At 48.8% G+C, this 17,069-nt stretch overlaps 1 protein-coding gene across 1 annotated transcript; it reads left to right on the forward strand.

Moving 5' to 3' along the window:
• The first annotated feature begins 701 nt into the window (after nt 1–701).
• IGSF1 (immunoglobulin superfamily member 1) lies at nt 702–16,776 on the forward strand. The gene is made up of 20 exons (XM_081794354.1): nt 702–892; nt 3,237–3,373; nt 3,523–3,549; nt 3,981–4,262; nt 4,622–4,909; nt 6,829–7,113; nt 7,340–7,633; nt 8,094–8,372; nt 8,705–8,831; nt 10,700–10,770; nt 10,865–10,897; nt 11,284–11,574; nt 11,864–12,142; nt 12,729–12,998; nt 14,108–14,395; nt 14,577–14,864; nt 15,060–15,347; nt 15,460–15,738; nt 16,137–16,260; nt 16,403–16,776. Exons 2-20 carry the CDS (start codon nt 3,304–3,306, stop codon nt 16,536–16,538), a joined length of 3,999 nt encoding a protein of 1,332 aa, XP_081650480.1. The 5' UTR covers nt 702–892; nt 3,237–3,303; the 3' UTR covers nt 16,539–16,776.
• The last annotated feature ends 293 nt before the right edge of the window (nt 16,777–17,069 follow it).

The following is a 17,069-nucleotide window of genomic DNA, read 5'->3' on the forward strand; positions in this document are numbered from 1 at the left end:
AAGTAGTGGCGGCGGCAGCTACCATTGATCGAGCACCTACTATGTTCTAGCACACTGTGCTGGAAGTTTGACTTGCGCTATCCATTCCAAGCCCTGCGCCACCTTAGCTTCTACTGTTTTCTTTTACAGATGGGAAAACTGGGGCTCAGGCAGTGTAACTCACTTCAGGTCACTCAGCTACTGAACCTGGACTGAAATCCAAACTGCTGTGTCTCCAAAGCCTGGGCTTTTATCCCAAACTGGACTTTGGAGGCTGTCCAACTCACTTAACTCTCTCTGAGCTTCAGTTTCCTCATCTGTAAAACGGAGTGAAGTAACATGTCTCGTAGGGCTGCTATGAAGATTCGAACCAATAGCTGCCCAGGGCCCCGAGGCGCACAGGAAGCATTTAAACCGTGGTGGCGGCGTGCATGCATAAATGGGGCATTAAATGGGCCGAGGAAGATCCGAGATCCCTTTAAAGGCATTGGGGAGCTGGAGAGGAGAGATCTACAGCTTTGGCAGTCCTGAGAACTGGCCCTCTCCCCTCCAGAATACCGTGACCCAATGAAACTCAGAGCGGCAGGAGAGGGGGCAGGGGCCTGAATTTGGCTCGAGCAACCTCTGCAGCGAGCCTGGAGAGAGGCGGAGAGCTGGGAGGGGCGGAGAAATCCCGGCCATCGGAGGACTGCAGGTGTCAGGCAGAGTTGGTGTAGGTGGGCTCCCAGAGCCAGGCTGAAGGAGGGGAGGAGGTTGGAGCAGCCCGGCCGGCGAGCAGGCGGGGTAAGAGAGGGAGGCGGGGCTCGGAGCCCGAGGGGCTGTCCTTAAACAGCTCCTCTCATGCCGGGCAGTTTGCTGCATCTGGAGGAGCTCACTGGAGAATCTCCAACATCGGAGCGGGGCTTCAACTACCGTAAGTACCTGCAAATGAGCGCATAGCCCAGTGGCTGAAGATTAAATACTGGCCATCAGATCCTAAACAAAAGCCCCCGAAATAATCTCCCTGCTGTAACTAATTGCCGCAAATCAAACTGCTCCCCAGTCTCTACCCGCTACCCCCTTCATCCCTCCCTTTCTCCGTCCCTCCACGGATCCCAGCCTTGCCTCCCTGAGAATCTCTGGGCACTGTAAATATCTTCCCTTTTCCTTCTCAGTCTTCCCTCCAAACCCTTAGCGAAGCATGTACCCGGCACCCCGCCGAGCCCAACCCCTTTGATTCCTGGAGCCCTCAAAGCTATGCAGGGGACGAGCCTTTAGACATTTCGGGTATGTCACCCTCAAAAGCACTGCGGCGCTGCCTAAGGGTGGGGAAAGTGCTTGGGGTGGAATAGAAGGAGAGGGTAAAAGGGCTAGTCCTTGGAAGTTGGGGGTGGGGGTGGGGGTGGGGGTGTGAAAGCCCCAAAATGGGCGTGGCCAATTAACCTAAAGCTGGCGGCTGTTTCCCAAATTCCCTGGGCACAAGAGTCCTGATTTGGGCTGGATCCTTAGTGATTGGGGAGGGGTCAGCCATGCTGAGAAGTCCAGGTTCCTTCATTCTGCTCAAGTCCCCAGGAGGCAAAACCCTGGTTTAGGGGTCCAAGTGGCCACTGTGGAATCTCAGATGGCATTTCTGGGCAGAATCCCAGGTTGAACCTTTCCCTTGGCAGTAGAACCTGGCTTCCCCAATAAATCTTGGCCCAGAGCCCTGGGGGAACAAAGCAACAGGGTGGCACTCAAGCCTGGGCCTAGGCCTGGCCCTGAGAAGAGCAGGGAAAAGGGGCTCTAGGAACTGAGATGGGATGAGCATCGTTAGGGTGCCACACGAGGTTAATACCCCCTTGGGGAAGAAGAAAAATAGCTACCTTTTAATGAAATGTTTACTGTGTGCCTTGTACATATATTATCTCTGATCCAACACAACAAAAATGCTAGGTAGGTGTTTCTCCCCAACTTCACAGATAAAAGAAAAAAAAAAAGTCCAGAGAGGGTAATTTGAGCATCCTTCTTCAATGTAAAGTGAAAAAGGCGAAAGGAAACTGTCTCCTTGGATCTCTGACTTTCCACCTGTTTCCTACAGCCCAGATGTTTGAAAATGAATCTTCTTGTTTTCCTGCTCCTCCAACCTGCCCGGTGTTAGCCCTGGAGCAGATTAGAGGCTTCATTACTAGGGTCTGTTGGGGTGAAGCAAAAACACCCCTTTTCTGTTCTGGGAGCTGCCTTTACCTCGCTCTACTGAGCTAGGATTACAAGACCAGTGCTGTAGCCTGAGCTAGGATTAAACAGCCAGTACCTCAGAGTCTGAATAGAGAGAGTTGGTGGAAGAGAGTTAGCTTGAGTTTGTGTGTGGTGGGGATACACCTTCCCTTGGCAAATGGATACTTTGGGTGTGGTGGGGGAGAAGAGGCAAGAAAGTATAAAGGGTCTATCTTGTGCACATGTGGTCAGTAGTGGGGTTTTTGGAAAATGAAAAGGCCTCGCTGAATTTAAATATTTTTACCATATTCTCTGAAATTCAAACAATTCTCTGTATCCTTAGGAGCAATGAAAAAAATTGCTTATAAATTATGGGCAGCCAATACATCATTTACGCCTTATATTAATTAGCTCAAGCACCTTGATTCTCCAACACCTACTTAAGATGGGGAGTTTCAAGCTTTGGGGGGCAAGATATAAGAATGAGCATAATACTGCGTCTGAGTCAATCTACAGAAGGGAGGGCCTGGATGGTGTGAAATGGGAAAGGTGAGTAAATGTAAGAAAGGGGGAATTTAAATACTGGTTTTAGAGTATTGGCATCGGAGCTAAACATGAATTTTGGCCTTAGTGTTTAATCTTTTGACTTTGGGCAAATTAAACATATCTTCTCTAAGCTTCAGTTTCCTTGCCAGAAAAATGGAGATGGCAGGAAAGCCTCATTTCCTAGGTTGGAGAACTCAGACTATCTATCTATCTATCTATCTAATCTAATCTAAAAAGATTACTCCCTACCCCTCCCATCTCTATCATCCCATGGGCTCCCTCTGGGCTGGATTAACTTGCCCTCTGGGCCTCTGAGATTCCAGGGATGTACAGACATTTCAACCCATCTGACATCTTAGATGCCAGCAAAGACCTTGGGTGGGAAGAGAAGGGGGTGGGGCAAAGGGGCAGGTGACCTTGTAGTACCTTTCATGCCTCCGAAGGAGTGGAAGGTAGGGCTGTCAAGTGCAGTTTAGTGATTCAAACTCAAATTTGAGGGGCAGAACAAGTCCTCTGAGTAAAAATACTTCTGCTTTTAGATCTCACCACCTGCTGAGGGGCAGAGCCGTGCCAGACTTGAAGTGCACATTGAGCACCAGAGGCCCCATGACCCTGGACCGGCCAGGGCAGCGACCCACCATGTTGCGGACATTTACTGTCTTGCTCTTTTGCATTCGTGAGTACAAGGAAGGGGTGAGGGGCAAGTAATCCTGTCACAGGTACCCCTATGAGTGGACACCTTGGGGAGGGAGGAGAGACTTTTGGGGAATGAGAGTTGGTGGGGTCAGTGTGTGGGCCCTCCTTTACCATTCTCTCTCTTTTCAGGGCTGAGTCTGGGTATGACATCGATAGGTAAGTGAGTCGTGCCACCTCAGGTGGCACCACCTCAGGAACCTGCCACTTCCTGGAGGTTCCGAGACCTCAGCTGCCTCCATGGCCCCTGGACATAACTGCCTTGAGACCACAAAGATAATTCCCAGATTGAGCTGGTTGGGAATCAGAGCCCCTCACTTCGTGACTTGGTTTCCCACAGAATAATAAAAAGCTTTACCTCAGATGGAAAGGAAGCCAGACTTGTGCTGTATTCCCCAACTCACTTGAATCCCTTGAACAAATATCCTGAGGTCCCTATCCCATCTCCCACAGGAGCAGACACTCTTGTCCCCGAGGGAAGACAAAAAAAGGAATCGGGGTCACAGCTGATTTTAAGGGACATTGTGGGGCATGCTGTGGGAGGGAGAGTGTTGGGCCACTCACATCTTTGTGATCTTTGGAAATGACAGTGATGCAGTCACAACCAGAGCTGTGGATAGAGACCAACTACCCTCAGGCCCCTTGGGAGAACATAACACTTTGGTGCAAAAGCCCCTCTGGGATTTCAAGCAAGTTCCTGCTGCTGAAGGATAAGACACAGATGACCTGGATCCGCCCTTCCTCCAAGACCTTCCAAGTTTCATTCCCTTTAGGTGCCCTTACTAAGTACAATGCAGGTCTTTACAGGTGCTGCTACTGGAAGGAGACAGGCTGGTCAGAGCCCAGTAAAGTTTTAGAGTTGGAGGCACCAGGTAAGAAGACAGTGACAGATAGTCAAGAATAAACTCCAGCTCCTGGAATGCAAACTTGCCTTCGCAGAGCATGATTTGTTTAATTAATTCATTCGTTTACCTCAAATGCATGAATGCATACACGCAGGCATTCCACAGTAAGTGCCTACTCTTTATAGGTAACGCAGAATGAGGCTGCAGTCTCTGGAACATTTCTAGAGAGCAAGCGCTCAACATAGGGGAGACCCTAGATGGGAGAGGGAAGGGTGGCAAATAAGGATGGTAAAGGGAAGTCTTCTTTAAGTAGCGCTGTCCTCTGCTGCTCACTGAGCAGCACTATCCTTGCTCTACCTGAATTCTAGTTCATTCTCTCCTTCTAGGTCAGCTGCCCAAGCCCATCTTCTGGATCCAGGCTGAGACCTCCCCTCTTCCTGGATGTAATGTTAACATACTCTGCCATGGCTGGCTGCAGGATTTGGTGTTCATGCTGTTCAAGGAGGGATATGCAGAGCCCGTGGATTACCAAATCCCAACTGGGACAGTGGCCATATTCTCCATTGCCAACATGACACCTGAGAGCGAAGGGGTTTACATCTGCCGCACTCATATCCAGATGCTCCCCACTCTGTGGTCAGAGCCCAGCAACCCCCTGAAGCTGATTGTGGCAGGTGGGTGCGGCTACGGCTGCTGGGGTCTGATGATTGTTGTCCCAGGGATCATGGCTGGATGAACCAGGCTTTCTGAATTTACTTTTCTTAGCCAGGTCCTAGGCCCTGCAAGGCCTCTGAGCTACAGTCATGTGACATTTTACTGAGATGCAAATTAGAATCCCACATTCTACAAGGCAGATGTGTGGGAGCCAATCACTTTGCTAGCGAGTGAGCCCAACCAAGTGTGTGGCAGCTTCAACTCATCACAGCTTTGTTGTTCTCTATTTATTGAACATGATGCATTCATTCATTCATTTGACTAATATTTATTGAGCACTTAATATGTGCCAGGCACTGCCACTGCAGTCTTATAAGCTGGTTTTTAAATTTCAAATGCATTTTTATTGTATTTGTGATTATTATTTTTAAGTGTGGAAAACAGAATGGATTGTGCAAGTGCTGGTGATAAAAATAAACAAAAATGGTAAAAGGTGATAGTTCGTATTTTAGAAATGGCTTCATAAATGACTTTAGTCCTGTATATGTAAATCTGATAAGACAGTCAACCTCTAAACACAGCAGAAGTCTCCCGAAAATGTTCAAATGCCAGACGCACACCCGAGCCCCAATTTGCCCACCCCATGGCCTAGATGCTTTCAGACAGAATTGGCCACATTTGCATCAGTTATTCCATCAATCCCCATCAATAGGCTTGGGGAAAGCCGTGGCGCAACAGAAGGTACTCCGGACTTAGAAGCAGTAATCTTGGTTTCTAGTTCAACCTCTGACACCACCTCCCTGTGTGATCTTGAGCAAGTCACTTCACCTCTCTGTGCTTCGGTTTCCCCCACTCTAAAATGGGATGACGGTATCTATACAACCTACTGTATGATGCCCCTCTGTGCCTCGGTTTCCTGATTTGCAAAATTGGTATAAGAATAATGCCTACCTCACAGGGTTGTTGTGAGGATGTGCCTAAATATAATATATGTACAGTGCCTGGCATATAAGTTCTCAATAAATGGTAGATGTTAATTTCATTAGTATAGCTTCTTATTGAGGATCAAATAACAAAGACTGTCTGTTTGAACTGTGTGTATGGATGTTTGTTGCACGAATGTCCTTCCAGAGTAGATTCCACTAACATACACTTTGGCAGTTACCTACTCACTGGTATCCCTCACTAGGCCATCAGCTCTTTGCTGACAGGGACTGTGTCTACTTGTAAACCCTTATACCTACATGATGCCTGAATGTTACATCCTAAATGCTCAATGAGCACGTGACAGAGCTGATCTTTCTAATAATGGATGGGTGGGTCTACCTGGGATGGCAGTGGGTAAGAAGGAATGGTATGGGGGTAAGGCCCGCCCCTTATTTTGTAGTATCATTCCCTTAGGGGAACAGTACCTGGAAAAGAGGGTGTGGCCCCATTAACAGATTTCTTTGGGTTGAAGACTTATTGGCCAATCCCTCCTTATTGGTTTCTTCCTATCTTGTGCTGGAAGTAGGGTCTTATTGGGCTTAATGTGTTCGAAAGCCATTTTTATTCCTGCAGTAGTATTCATGCTCTACAAAGATAGCATCAAAAGTACACTTTAAGAAGTTTGGTTTCTTGGGTGGCTGGAAGAAGTACATTTGGCATTCCAGGAACCTAAAGATACAGGCAATTACAGATGTAGCTATTCCACGGAGACACAGCCCTATACATAGTTAGAGCTCGGTGGATCTGATTAAGTCTGGTGAGCGGGGAGGTGCCTAAGTGGACATGCCCTTGATTATCTCCTAGAAGAGGCTGAGATTCAAGGAAGGGAGAGAGAGTAGAGGCTAAACTTCAGCTACCACTCCCTGTCTTTAGAAAAAACTAGGAAAATAAAACTAGAAGATAATAGGGAAGATTCAACCTACTGCTAATTCAGGGTCTCTCCCCTTTCTAGGACTCTATCCCAAACCAACTCTGACAGCATATCCTGGGCCCATTATGGCACCTGGAGAAAGCCTGAGCCTCAGGTGTCAGGGGCCAATCTATGGAATGACATTTGCCCTAATAAGGCTTGAAGACTTGGAGAAATCCTTTTACCGCAAGAGGCCAATAAAAAACGAGGCATATTTCTTCTTTCGGGCTTTGAAAATCCATGATGCTGGACATTACCTCTGTTTTTACTATGATGGGTCATACAGGGGTTCACTCCTTAGTGATATCCTGAAAATCTGGGTAACCGGTAAGAGAGGGGAATGCCATTCATCTATGCTAGGGGCTAAGGATATACAACTCCCTCTGGGCCTCCTGGAGAACCTGGTCATGCAGCCAGGGCTAACAGTGGGGAAGAGAGCAGAATTTGTACAACTGGGCTTAGGATTTGCCAAGGGTGGACTGGAGGAAGAGAACCCTTAGTGGTGGGAAGCGAGGCAGACTACTAGCCCTTTCTATTTTGGGTCTTGTCCTAGACACTTTCCCCAAGACCTGGCTACTTGCTCAGCCCAGTCCTGTGGTCCAAATGGGTCAGAACGTGAGCCTGTGGTGTCGAGGGCCAGTGGATGGAGTGGGGCTTGCACTCTATAAGAAAGGAGAAGACAAACCACTTCAGCTCTTGGATACTGCCAGCACTGATGACGATGAGTCATTCTTCCTCAACAATGTGACCTACAGTGATGCTGGCGTCTATAGCTGCCTCTATCTCCTCTCCTGGAAGACCTCCATCAGGATGACATCACACAACACCATGGAGCTCGTGGTTGTAGGCAAGTGCTAACAAATGTGTGTTTTTATCACCATTATTGTATTCTAAGAAGGAGCTAGCAGCCCTATACCCTCTTGGATTTATGAGCCAAGGAAAAATACACTAGGAAGGTGGTGGGGAATTTTCTCCAAAAACTTTAGGTATTTTCTCTCCCAGGATTGCTACCCAAGTCCTACCTCTCAGCATGGCCTAGCCCAATTGTGTCCCCTGGAAAAGTTATTTTCCTTCTGGCAGGGGAAACTCACAGGTGTCAGGTCTTCCTGAGAGAAGGTAGAAACCCAAGAGTCTTTAGAGCACTGAGGAGTGGGCCAAAAGGTTCTGATGCACAAAGTTTGAGACCTCTGATCTAGTGGAAGTGGAAAAGCAGAAAAGATCAAATAGGAAGCTGGGAAACATTTGTTGGGGGAAGGGGTATTGAGTTCAAGGTCACTATTCTAACTCTGGTTTCTGGATTGGTGCAGATAAGCCCCCCAAACCCTCCCTGTCAGCTTGGCCCAGCACTGTGTTCAAGCTAGGAAAGGCAATTACCCTCCAGTGCCGAGTACCTCATCCAGTACTCGAATTTTCTCTGGAATGGGAGGAAAGAGCAGCATTCCAAAAATTCACGGTGGATGGAGACTTCATCATCAGTAATGCTGAAGGGAAAGGCACAGGGACCTACAGTTGTAGTTATCGCATAGAGGCACACCCCAACATCTGGTCACATCGCAGTGAGCCCCTGAGGCTGATGGGGCCAGCAGGTGAGAAGAAAGCTCTTCATGTGTATGCCCCTCCGTGGCTTTGGTCATGATAGCCCTGGGATCCCAGAGCAGTGCCCAGAAAGCTATGGAAAGGGGAGTCAGGGGCTTAGAAGTTAAGGTCCTTGTGTTTGTGCACTCCTCCCCTGGGGTGGCCTCATAATCATTCAAAGGCAGTGAGCAGGATACTTTCAAAGCTCCCATTCTTTATGAAAAAGAAGGCCACTTCTATTCACCTTCCCTTCACCGTCAGGAACCAGCCCCTGCCACCCCTCCCCTGAATGTTTTCGCCTCCCCCTTTCTCTATCAAGGCCCCTTCTTCTGGTCTTCTCTAGCCACAGGCTTTCTCACCTGGAATTACGTTCTGAATGAAGCTATCAGGCTGTCCCTATTCATGCCGCTTGTTGCCTTGCTGTTGGTAGTGCTGTGGATAAGGTGGAAGTGTCGGAGACTCAGAATAAGGTAACTGTCTTGTCCCAGCCTCCTGTTCTTCAATGTAGCTCAGTCCAGGCTCCCCAGAGACTCAGACACAGGGCATGCTCTATTTGATACAAGTCACAGGGTCACACCCTTTGTATGCCCCACCTTCTGGGTGTCAAAGACAAGACTTTCTCATCCCAGCTGTTTCTCTTTCACCTTGCAGAGAGGTCAGCACCCAAGCCAGAGGGTGGAGAAACATATACTTCTCAGAGATGAGAAGTAATCAGAACCTCATCCATTGATTTCCCCCCCAACAGGAGAGTACCCAAATCTCAGCCCCTCAGAGATGATTGATGTCTTCCACATTAACTTAGTCTGAACTTCTTCTCTTGTAAGAAGCCAAGCTGTCCTGTGTCTCCAGGTGTTACCCAACTCCCATCCCAACTTTTCATCATTACTCCTAGCTTTCAAGGGCGAGAGAGCCTTGTGGTCCATCCTAGTTGCCCTAGAAACCAGTATTTCCACTGCTCTGGCCTCCAACCATCTGTGCAGGGCATCCTGAGAGTATAATCTTAACCTAGATGGGCGTCTGATGAGGCAGTGGATTGGGCCTGGGCATCAAACTGCTTCCTCTGAAACAACAGGTTGTCTTACCATTTCCTACGATCCTTTGGAGTCCTCTGGGCCATCCCCCTCTCTCTCTGATCCCCATGGCCTGTGCTTAAGCTATTCTGCTTAAAAACAAGGAGACAAATGACAGCTCCCAGCTTTGTGGGGGCTTCAGCCCCTGAATGCCTTATCTAGTACCCCCCCCCCCCAACCTCCTAGTTCCTGGCTGTAGCACCCTCACCATTATCACAGGCCTTTGTGTATTCAATACACAAAGGCTGATGACTATGATTTGTGTCTGTGTTTTCCACTAGGATCTGAAGGACAGAGTGCTTGGGTAATTAGAAGGGAGCCCCCTAAATCTTCTGCAAAAGCCACCACCCTTTGAGTTTTCAAAAGGTCTCAGTGGGGGTCCAGTCTTAGTTGTCCTTAGAATCTATCCTGAGTCTTGCATCTGGGGGTAACCTCAAAGCCAGGAGTTAGAAAAAATGTGGCTTCAAGTGCCCTACTTCAACTCAGGACCACCGCATCAAAGAATGGGTTCAGAAAACAGATTTGAGAAAAAGCAGCTTGAAAAGCATGTTTTCGTGATCAGGAAGGGGCGGCGGGTCAGTGTTTTCTAAGTACAAATTGCCAAGTGGATTTTGGCTTAATATCATCTAATTCTACAGGACCCATAACCCAAAGCTGCTACACATTGCTAGTCATAATCTGGGTGGGGGTAGAGAGATCCCACTCTCTGACAAGCTTAGCTCAGCACTGACAATCTTCCGGTAATTCACCACGGCTGCCTAGGCAACCCTTCCATAACAAAGGCAGGTGAGGCAGGTCGGTCTGAGGACCAATACTGCCATAATAAAAACTGCTTCCAAACTTAAACTTGATGACTGAGAAACACCCAAGATTTTTCCCTCCACCCCCACACCCACCACCCAGAGCTGCCGATCACTCTGAGCTCCAGGGGTTCTGAGGGCTGGGGTTACAAAAGCATTTTCACATCTGACAACTCAGTTCCAGCAACAGCCTAATCAGGGGCCAAGGGGAGCTGACACCTGATACAGGCTGGGGAGGGGGGAGGGGGCGGGGGGGCACGTGGGTCATGAAAGACCAAGAGGTTTGTAGGTGGTGAGGTCCTCAAAAAGAAAAGTCATCGATGTCAGAAAAGATTATATCCCATTATCCTGCCCAAATCCAATCCCTATTGGGTGGTGAGAAAGCCAATGACATAAATTGCCGCCCCCTTCTCTCCGCCCTCCCCCTAACCCCAGCAGTTCCTCTCGTCTCTTTTCTGGTCTCACTAGAGAAGCCTGGTTGCTGGGGACTGCTCAAGGGGTCACCATGCTCTTCATAGTCACTGTCCTCTTCTGCTTTGGTGAGTACAAGGGGGTGGGGAAGGGGCCTGGGCAGAAGGCCGGGGGAATCCCGTGCGGGAGGGGGCAGAGCCCTGGCAGCAATTTCTTTTGCAGGACTGTGCAATGGGGTATTGACAGAAGAGACTGGTGAGTTTTTCCTGCTCCAGACTGGGACATTCCTTCCTGGAGATCCGAAATAACTACAGAGTGTCAGTGTCAGTGGCCAGGGAGTGACTGGTTGGAAGGGAAAGACAGCCAGGAAGGGGCACTTGCTAAAGCTGCTGGCAAAATTCGGCCTCCAACTCTGCTTTTCTGCCTGCAAAATGCCCCCCTCCCAAGCTTCTGCGCTTTTCTGAGGCTCAGCTGAGACATAAGCTTCCTCTTTCCCCTAGCACCTGCAGAAGGAAGGAAAGAGTTTGGGTCTGGGTTGAAAGGGGAGGTGGGCAATGTGATCTGGGTAGGGGGTTCAAGGGCAAAGAAGGGGGGAGGGGAGGGAGGAGGGAAGATGGCTGCATTAACTCTGCTGTTTCTAGAAATAATCATGCCAACCCCTAAGCCTGAGCTGTGGGCAGAGACCAACTTCCCTCTTGCCCCGTGGAAGAACTTAACCCTCTGGTGCAGAAGCCCTTCTGGCTCAACTAAGGAGTTTGTGTTGCTGAAGGATGGGACCGGGTGGATTGCAACTCGCCCGGCCTCAGAGCAGGTCCGGGCTGCCTTCCCCCTTGGCGCCCTGACCCAGAGCCACACCGGGAGTTACCATTGCCATTCGTGGGAGGAGATGGCTGTGTCAGAGCCCAGTGAGGCTCTGGAGCTGGTGGGCACAGGTAAGAAAAGGCAGAGGCTCCTCCCAGGGTGATCCTCAGTGCCCTGCGACTCCAACACTGTTCCTGAGGGTGGGGGAATAATGCACACTGACCTGGAGCCCAAGGGGCTTGTGCTGCAAGTAGGAGAGGACGGGCCCTGAAATGGGGGAGGGGATTGGGAACAGACTTATAGGAAGAGTCAAAGGCCAGTGCGGGATGGATTTCTTTTTTGCTGACAAAGTGACTCCAAGTGTCCCATCTGACCACCTCCAAACTTTGGCCTCCTTTTCCACCCCATTTTGTTTCTCAGACATGCTCCCCAAACCTGTCATTTCTGCTTCCCCCCCAATCCGGGGCCAGAAACTGCAAATCCGGTGCAAAGGATGGCTGGCAGGCATGGAGTTTGTTCTGTACAAGGAGGGAGTGCAGGAACCTGTCCAGCAACTTGGTGCGGTTGGGAGAGAAGCCTTCTTTACAATCCAAAGAATGGAGGCTAAAGACCAAGGCAATTATAGCTGCCGTACTCACACTGAAAAGCACCCCTTCAAGTGGTCTGAGCCCAGTGAGCCCCTGGAGCTTGTCATAAAAGGTAGAGCTGAAAAGGGTGTGTGAGAGAGGAGTGGGGGGAGGCAAAGCTCTGGGTCAGACACTCCTCTCCCCACAGAAACTTTGCTGCTGGTCCTAGGAGCCTGTGTCCAATCTTAGAGCCAGGCAGGCGTGGCGCTGGGAGTGCTGGGGCCTCTGGCTGCGCGATATTAATAGCCAGAATCGTTATTAATAGCTGGGGTTTGTGGAGGTTGATTTAAGTTTTCTAATTATTTTCAGATCAATTATCTTATTTAGATATAGAGCAAATATTCAAGGGAGGTGGAACAGGTACCATTCGCCCTTCTTGCCCAAATGGGCAAACTGAGCCTCAGGGGACCAGCAGAGCTCTAGTGAAAGTTCACTCTTTTAGCTATCTCTCCAAGGAGGTGAGGAGTGGGGGTCAGGAGTCCCCTGTGAGAAGTCCGTCCGCAAAGTGGACTTGCTTTGATTTTTAAATGTACCTACTGGTGAATGAAATGCTATAGAAAACAAAGCAGCTTCCAGAAATCAATGTTTGCTATATTAGCTATCTTTCTTTTTGGTTTCTTAATTTGGTTTTGTGTTGTGTTTTGTCTTTTGCCTTCTAGAAATGTACCCCAAGCCCTTCTTCAAGACATGGGCCAGCCCTGTGGTCACTCCTGGTGCCCGAGTGACTTTCAACTGCTCCACTCCCCACCAGCACATGAGCTTTATTCTTTACAAAGATGGAAGTGAAATAGCATCCAGTCCAGGGGCCAGTGCAGCTCACTTTCTGATCATTTCAGTGGGCGCTGGTGATGGAGGGAATTACAGCTGCCGCTATTATGACTTTGCTATCTGGTCTGAGCCCAGCGACCCCGTGGAACTCGTGGTGACAGGTCAGGAGGGGGGGCATGCAGATGGAGACAGTATTGACCCTGGGACAGTGGGTGGAAGGGCTGTCAGCAGGAAAGGAAAAGCGCTCTTTCTTAAAGTCACCAAGATGAAGCATGCGACTCTTGATCTTAGGGTCACGAGTTCAAGCCCCACGTTGGGCGTGGAGCCTATTCAAGTACATAAATAAATAAAATAAAAGTCACCAAGAATGTGCTCAGGAAAGTGCCTGGCACATGGTAAGCAGTCCATGGAAGGCAGCTGACTATATTATTATTGATACAGAGAGAAGAGTCAAAGGAGAGGGGAGAAGGGAGAGGCAAGTAATTCACTTCTAGGGAAAGAAGGAAGGCAGTTGCGGGTGTCCAATCCCCAAGGCCAAGCTCATGTTGCTTTATTTCTGAAATCTTTTTGTGGCTTGGCCTAGAGCTTTAGGCTCAATGTTCACTTTTTCTTTAGATGGCCTGTCAGAGATTGGTGGGCTGGATGGCCCTCAGAGAAAAGGAAAAGACCTTGAAATGACAGCTGCATATTATGCAGCCATTACAAATGATAGTTTTCAAAGGCTGATTAACGTCATAGGAAACTGTTTACTATATGAAGTTAAGTGAAAAATGTGAACCTACACAACTGTGCATACAGTAGGATCCCAATATGCAAATCGTTACAGCTACAATGATATGGGTACACATAGGAAAAAACGAAAACGAAATACAGAGAAATGTATAAAGAATGGTTATATTTGAGTGGTAGAATTGTATTTCCTTAGGTTTTCTCTGTATTTTCTTTTTTGTTAAATTTATTTATTTTGAGAGAGAGTGCATGCACATGAGCAGGGTAGGGGCAGAGAGAGAGGGAGAGAGAGAATCCCAAACAGGCTCCTCATGGTCAGCACAGAGCCCAATGTGGGACTCAAACCCATGAACTGTGAGATCATGACCTGAGCTGAAATCAAGAGTCAATCGCTTAATGGACTAAGCCACCCAGGCGCCCCTTCAGTATTTTCTAATTTGCTATGATGAACACATACTGTTTCTTACAATAACACTAGAAAAGCAATTTGCAGAATGTGGGGGGATAGGCTTCTCTCATGTTGTGGTCTCTTGAATTTCAGAATACTACCCGCAACCCACTCTCCTGGCGCAGCCAGGTCCTGTGGTGCTTCCTGGAAAGAATGTGACCCTGCGCTGCCAAGGGGCTTTCCCAGGCATGAGGTTTGCCCTCTTGCAGGAAGGAAACCAGGTTCCCTTACGGTTCCAGAGCACCTCAGGGAACTCAGCTGACTTCCTCCTCCATACCGTTGGAGCAGAGGACTCTGGGAACTACAGTTGTGTCTACTACGAGACAACCATGTCAAATAGGGGATCGCATCTCAGCAAGCCCATTATGATCTGGGTGACTGGTAAGAACAGACAAGATAGGAGACTGGGACAGAGACAACTGGAGTAGGGATTAGGGATGGTAGAAGGCTAGGCCAGACCCTAGAGGGGAACCATTGCATCCAGAAGGAGAAAGGTAAAGGGTAAATGCAGCTAGTGATAAGTTTCCATACTCACTACTTTCCATCTTCCATCTCTTCCTAGACACGTTTCCCAAGCCATGGTTGTTTGCTGAGCCCAGTTCTGTGGTTCCTGTGGGGAAGAATGTTACTCTCTGGTGTCAGGGGCCAGTCCATGGAGTAGGGTACATTCTGCACAAAGAAAGAGAAGCCACTTCAGTGCAGCTCTGGGGATCTACCAGTAATGACGGGGCATTCCCCATCACCAATATATCTGGTGCTAGCATAGGGCGTTACAGCTGCTGCTACCACCCTGACTGGACCAGCCCTATCAAGATACAGCCTAGCAACACTCTGGAACTCATAGTCACAGGTAAGGGGAAGGTGCTCTGGAATGGGCATGGGAGCATAGAGAGGAGAGAATGGACCACAAGACACTTCATGGAAATAGTTTTTGAAGAGCTCAAGGAGAGGCAAGCAATAGTCTTCCCTCTTTATTGAACAGACTCCAGGGGTGGCACACTGGAAACTGGCTTCCTCTCTCTGACCAGTAGTTAATTTTTTCTAGGTTTGCTCCCCAAACCCAGCCTCTTAGCCCAGCCAGGTCCCATTGTAGCCCCTGGAGAAAATATGACTTTTCAATGCCAAGGGGAACTTCCAGACTCAACATTTGTCCTGCTGAAGGAGGGCACTCAAGAGCCTTTGGAGCAACAGAAGCCAAGCGGGTACAGGGCTGACTTCTGGATGCCAGCGGTGAGAGGTGAAGATTCTGGGATCTATAGCTGTGTTTATTATTTGGATTCTGCTCCCTTTGCGGCTTCCAATCACAGTGACTTCCTGGAGATCTGGGTGACTGGTAAGGTCCTAGAGACCTCAGTAATAGTCTAGATTTTATAGTCTAAAGTAGTTAGCCCTAAGCAGGTTCAGAGTCACTTCTAATACTGGTTGGTTGTCCTGTTTGGTTGCAGATAAGCCCCCTAAGCCCTCGCTGTCAGCCTGGCCCAGCACTATGTTCAAGCTAGGGAAGGACATCACCCTTCAGTGCCGAGGACCCCTGCCAGGTGTTGAATTTGTCCTGGAGCATGACGGAGAAGAGGCTCCTCAGCAGTTTTCAGAGGATGGGGACTTCGTCATCAACAATGTAGAAGGAAAAGGCATTGGCAACTATAGCTGCAGCTACCGCCTCCAGGCCTATCCTGATATCTGGTCGGAGCCAAGTGATGCCCTGGAGCTGGTGGGGGCAGCAGGTGAGAGGATAATCCCTCCATCATCTTAGCATGACCCACCTGGGATCCTAGAGACACCAATGGAGACCTGATGGAGACCACCCAAATGTGGAGGTGGGAGGGTTTGGAGTCTGAGACCTCAAGTGTGGCCATCTTTCTCCCAGGGATGGTAGGGAGGTGGGACCTCAGATTCATTCACAGATAGTGAGCAGGATACTTTCAAGGCATCTTCTACCCCCCAAAAGGAGAGCTGTTTCTGCCTCAGCATAAGCACTGACTCTGACCAACCCCTTCGCATTCTCAACACGCGGCTTCCAAGTGAATCCTGGAGGAGGCCAGATGACTGGGCAAAAAGAGGTCAGGAGAACAGACATGTGATAACCTCCATGACTTTGGTTTCTGTTCTTTTATCATCACAGGGCCTGCTGCTCAGGAGTGCACTGTGGGGAACATTGTCCGGAGTAGTCTGATTGTGGTGGTAGTTGTAGCCTTGGGGGTGGTGCTAGCCATAGAGTGGAAGAAGTGGCCTCGACTCCGAACCAGGTAAATGCCTCATGTCAACCTCCTTCTATAAACCCAGGGCTGCTGGAGAAACGCTCCTTGAATATCTAAGCCCCATAACACAACCTGTTTTCAGGTTAACAGTTTTGGGTCCTCCCTTAGTCATGTCTTTTTCTCTACACAGGGACTCAGAGACAGATGGAAGAGACCAGACCATAGCCCTTGAAGAGTGTAACCAAGAGGGAGAACCAGGCGCCAACACCAGCTCTCCCTCATCAGTCTCTCAGGAAACCTCAGTGGAACTGCCAGTCCCAATATAATAATCTCCTCATTTACAAGAGCTTTCTTTTCCTCTCTTTTATCCTCAGAGACCTGCAGATTCAACTGATTATACTAGGAGTCAACCCCATCTACTGTTCTTGGCCACTAATCACCTGAGCTGGGTCAAAGGGATTCTGGGAGTTGAGAGCTCTTACAGGGTGAGATGTTTCCTGAAGAGAGATTCCCTACCCCTGTAACTCCTCACTGTACTGATTTACTGGTGCATGAAATTCTATTAAAAACATATCTTCTGAATAAATAGAGTATTCACTATTTAACGGAAAAAACTATGGCAGTGGTTTTTCCATGGATCGGTTGTCTACTTACAGCATAGAAATGGTGTATTGGAACTGACCTCCATGGAAGAGTAAGAGAGCATGGGGCTGCTAGCACAAAAGGAGCTTAAGGATGGGGTGGGGAAGGAGGGAAGGCTCCAAAAGAATACCTCCCAATTTGGTTTGAGACATCGTCACTGAGTAGAATGTCCTTTTGTCTTTCCATCTCATTATTGGATGGATGAATGGATGAAT

Source organism: Panthera onca, chromosome X, assembly GCF_046562875.1.
Source record: "Panthera onca isolate mPanOnc1 chromosome X, mPanOnc1 haplotype 2, whole genome shotgun sequence".
In the NCBI taxonomy this organism is placed as follows: Eukaryota; Metazoa; Chordata; class Mammalia; order Carnivora; family Felidae; genus Panthera; species Panthera onca.

Bases quoted from the DNA above. Each gene is read 5' to 3' on its own strand.
- IGSF1 (XM_081794354.1), top strand. From the start codon at position 3,304: ATGACCCTGGACCGGCCAGGGCAGCGACCCACCATGTTGCGGACATTT. The intron at 3,550-3,980 runs GTAAGTGAGTCG...TGGAAATGACAG, and splicing joins TCTGGGTATGACATCGATAG to TGATGCAGTCACAACCAGAG. The intron at 15,348-15,459 runs GTAAGGTCCTAG...GTTTGGTTGCAG, and splicing joins CCTGGAGATCTGGGTGACTG to ATAAGCCCCCTAAGCCCTCG.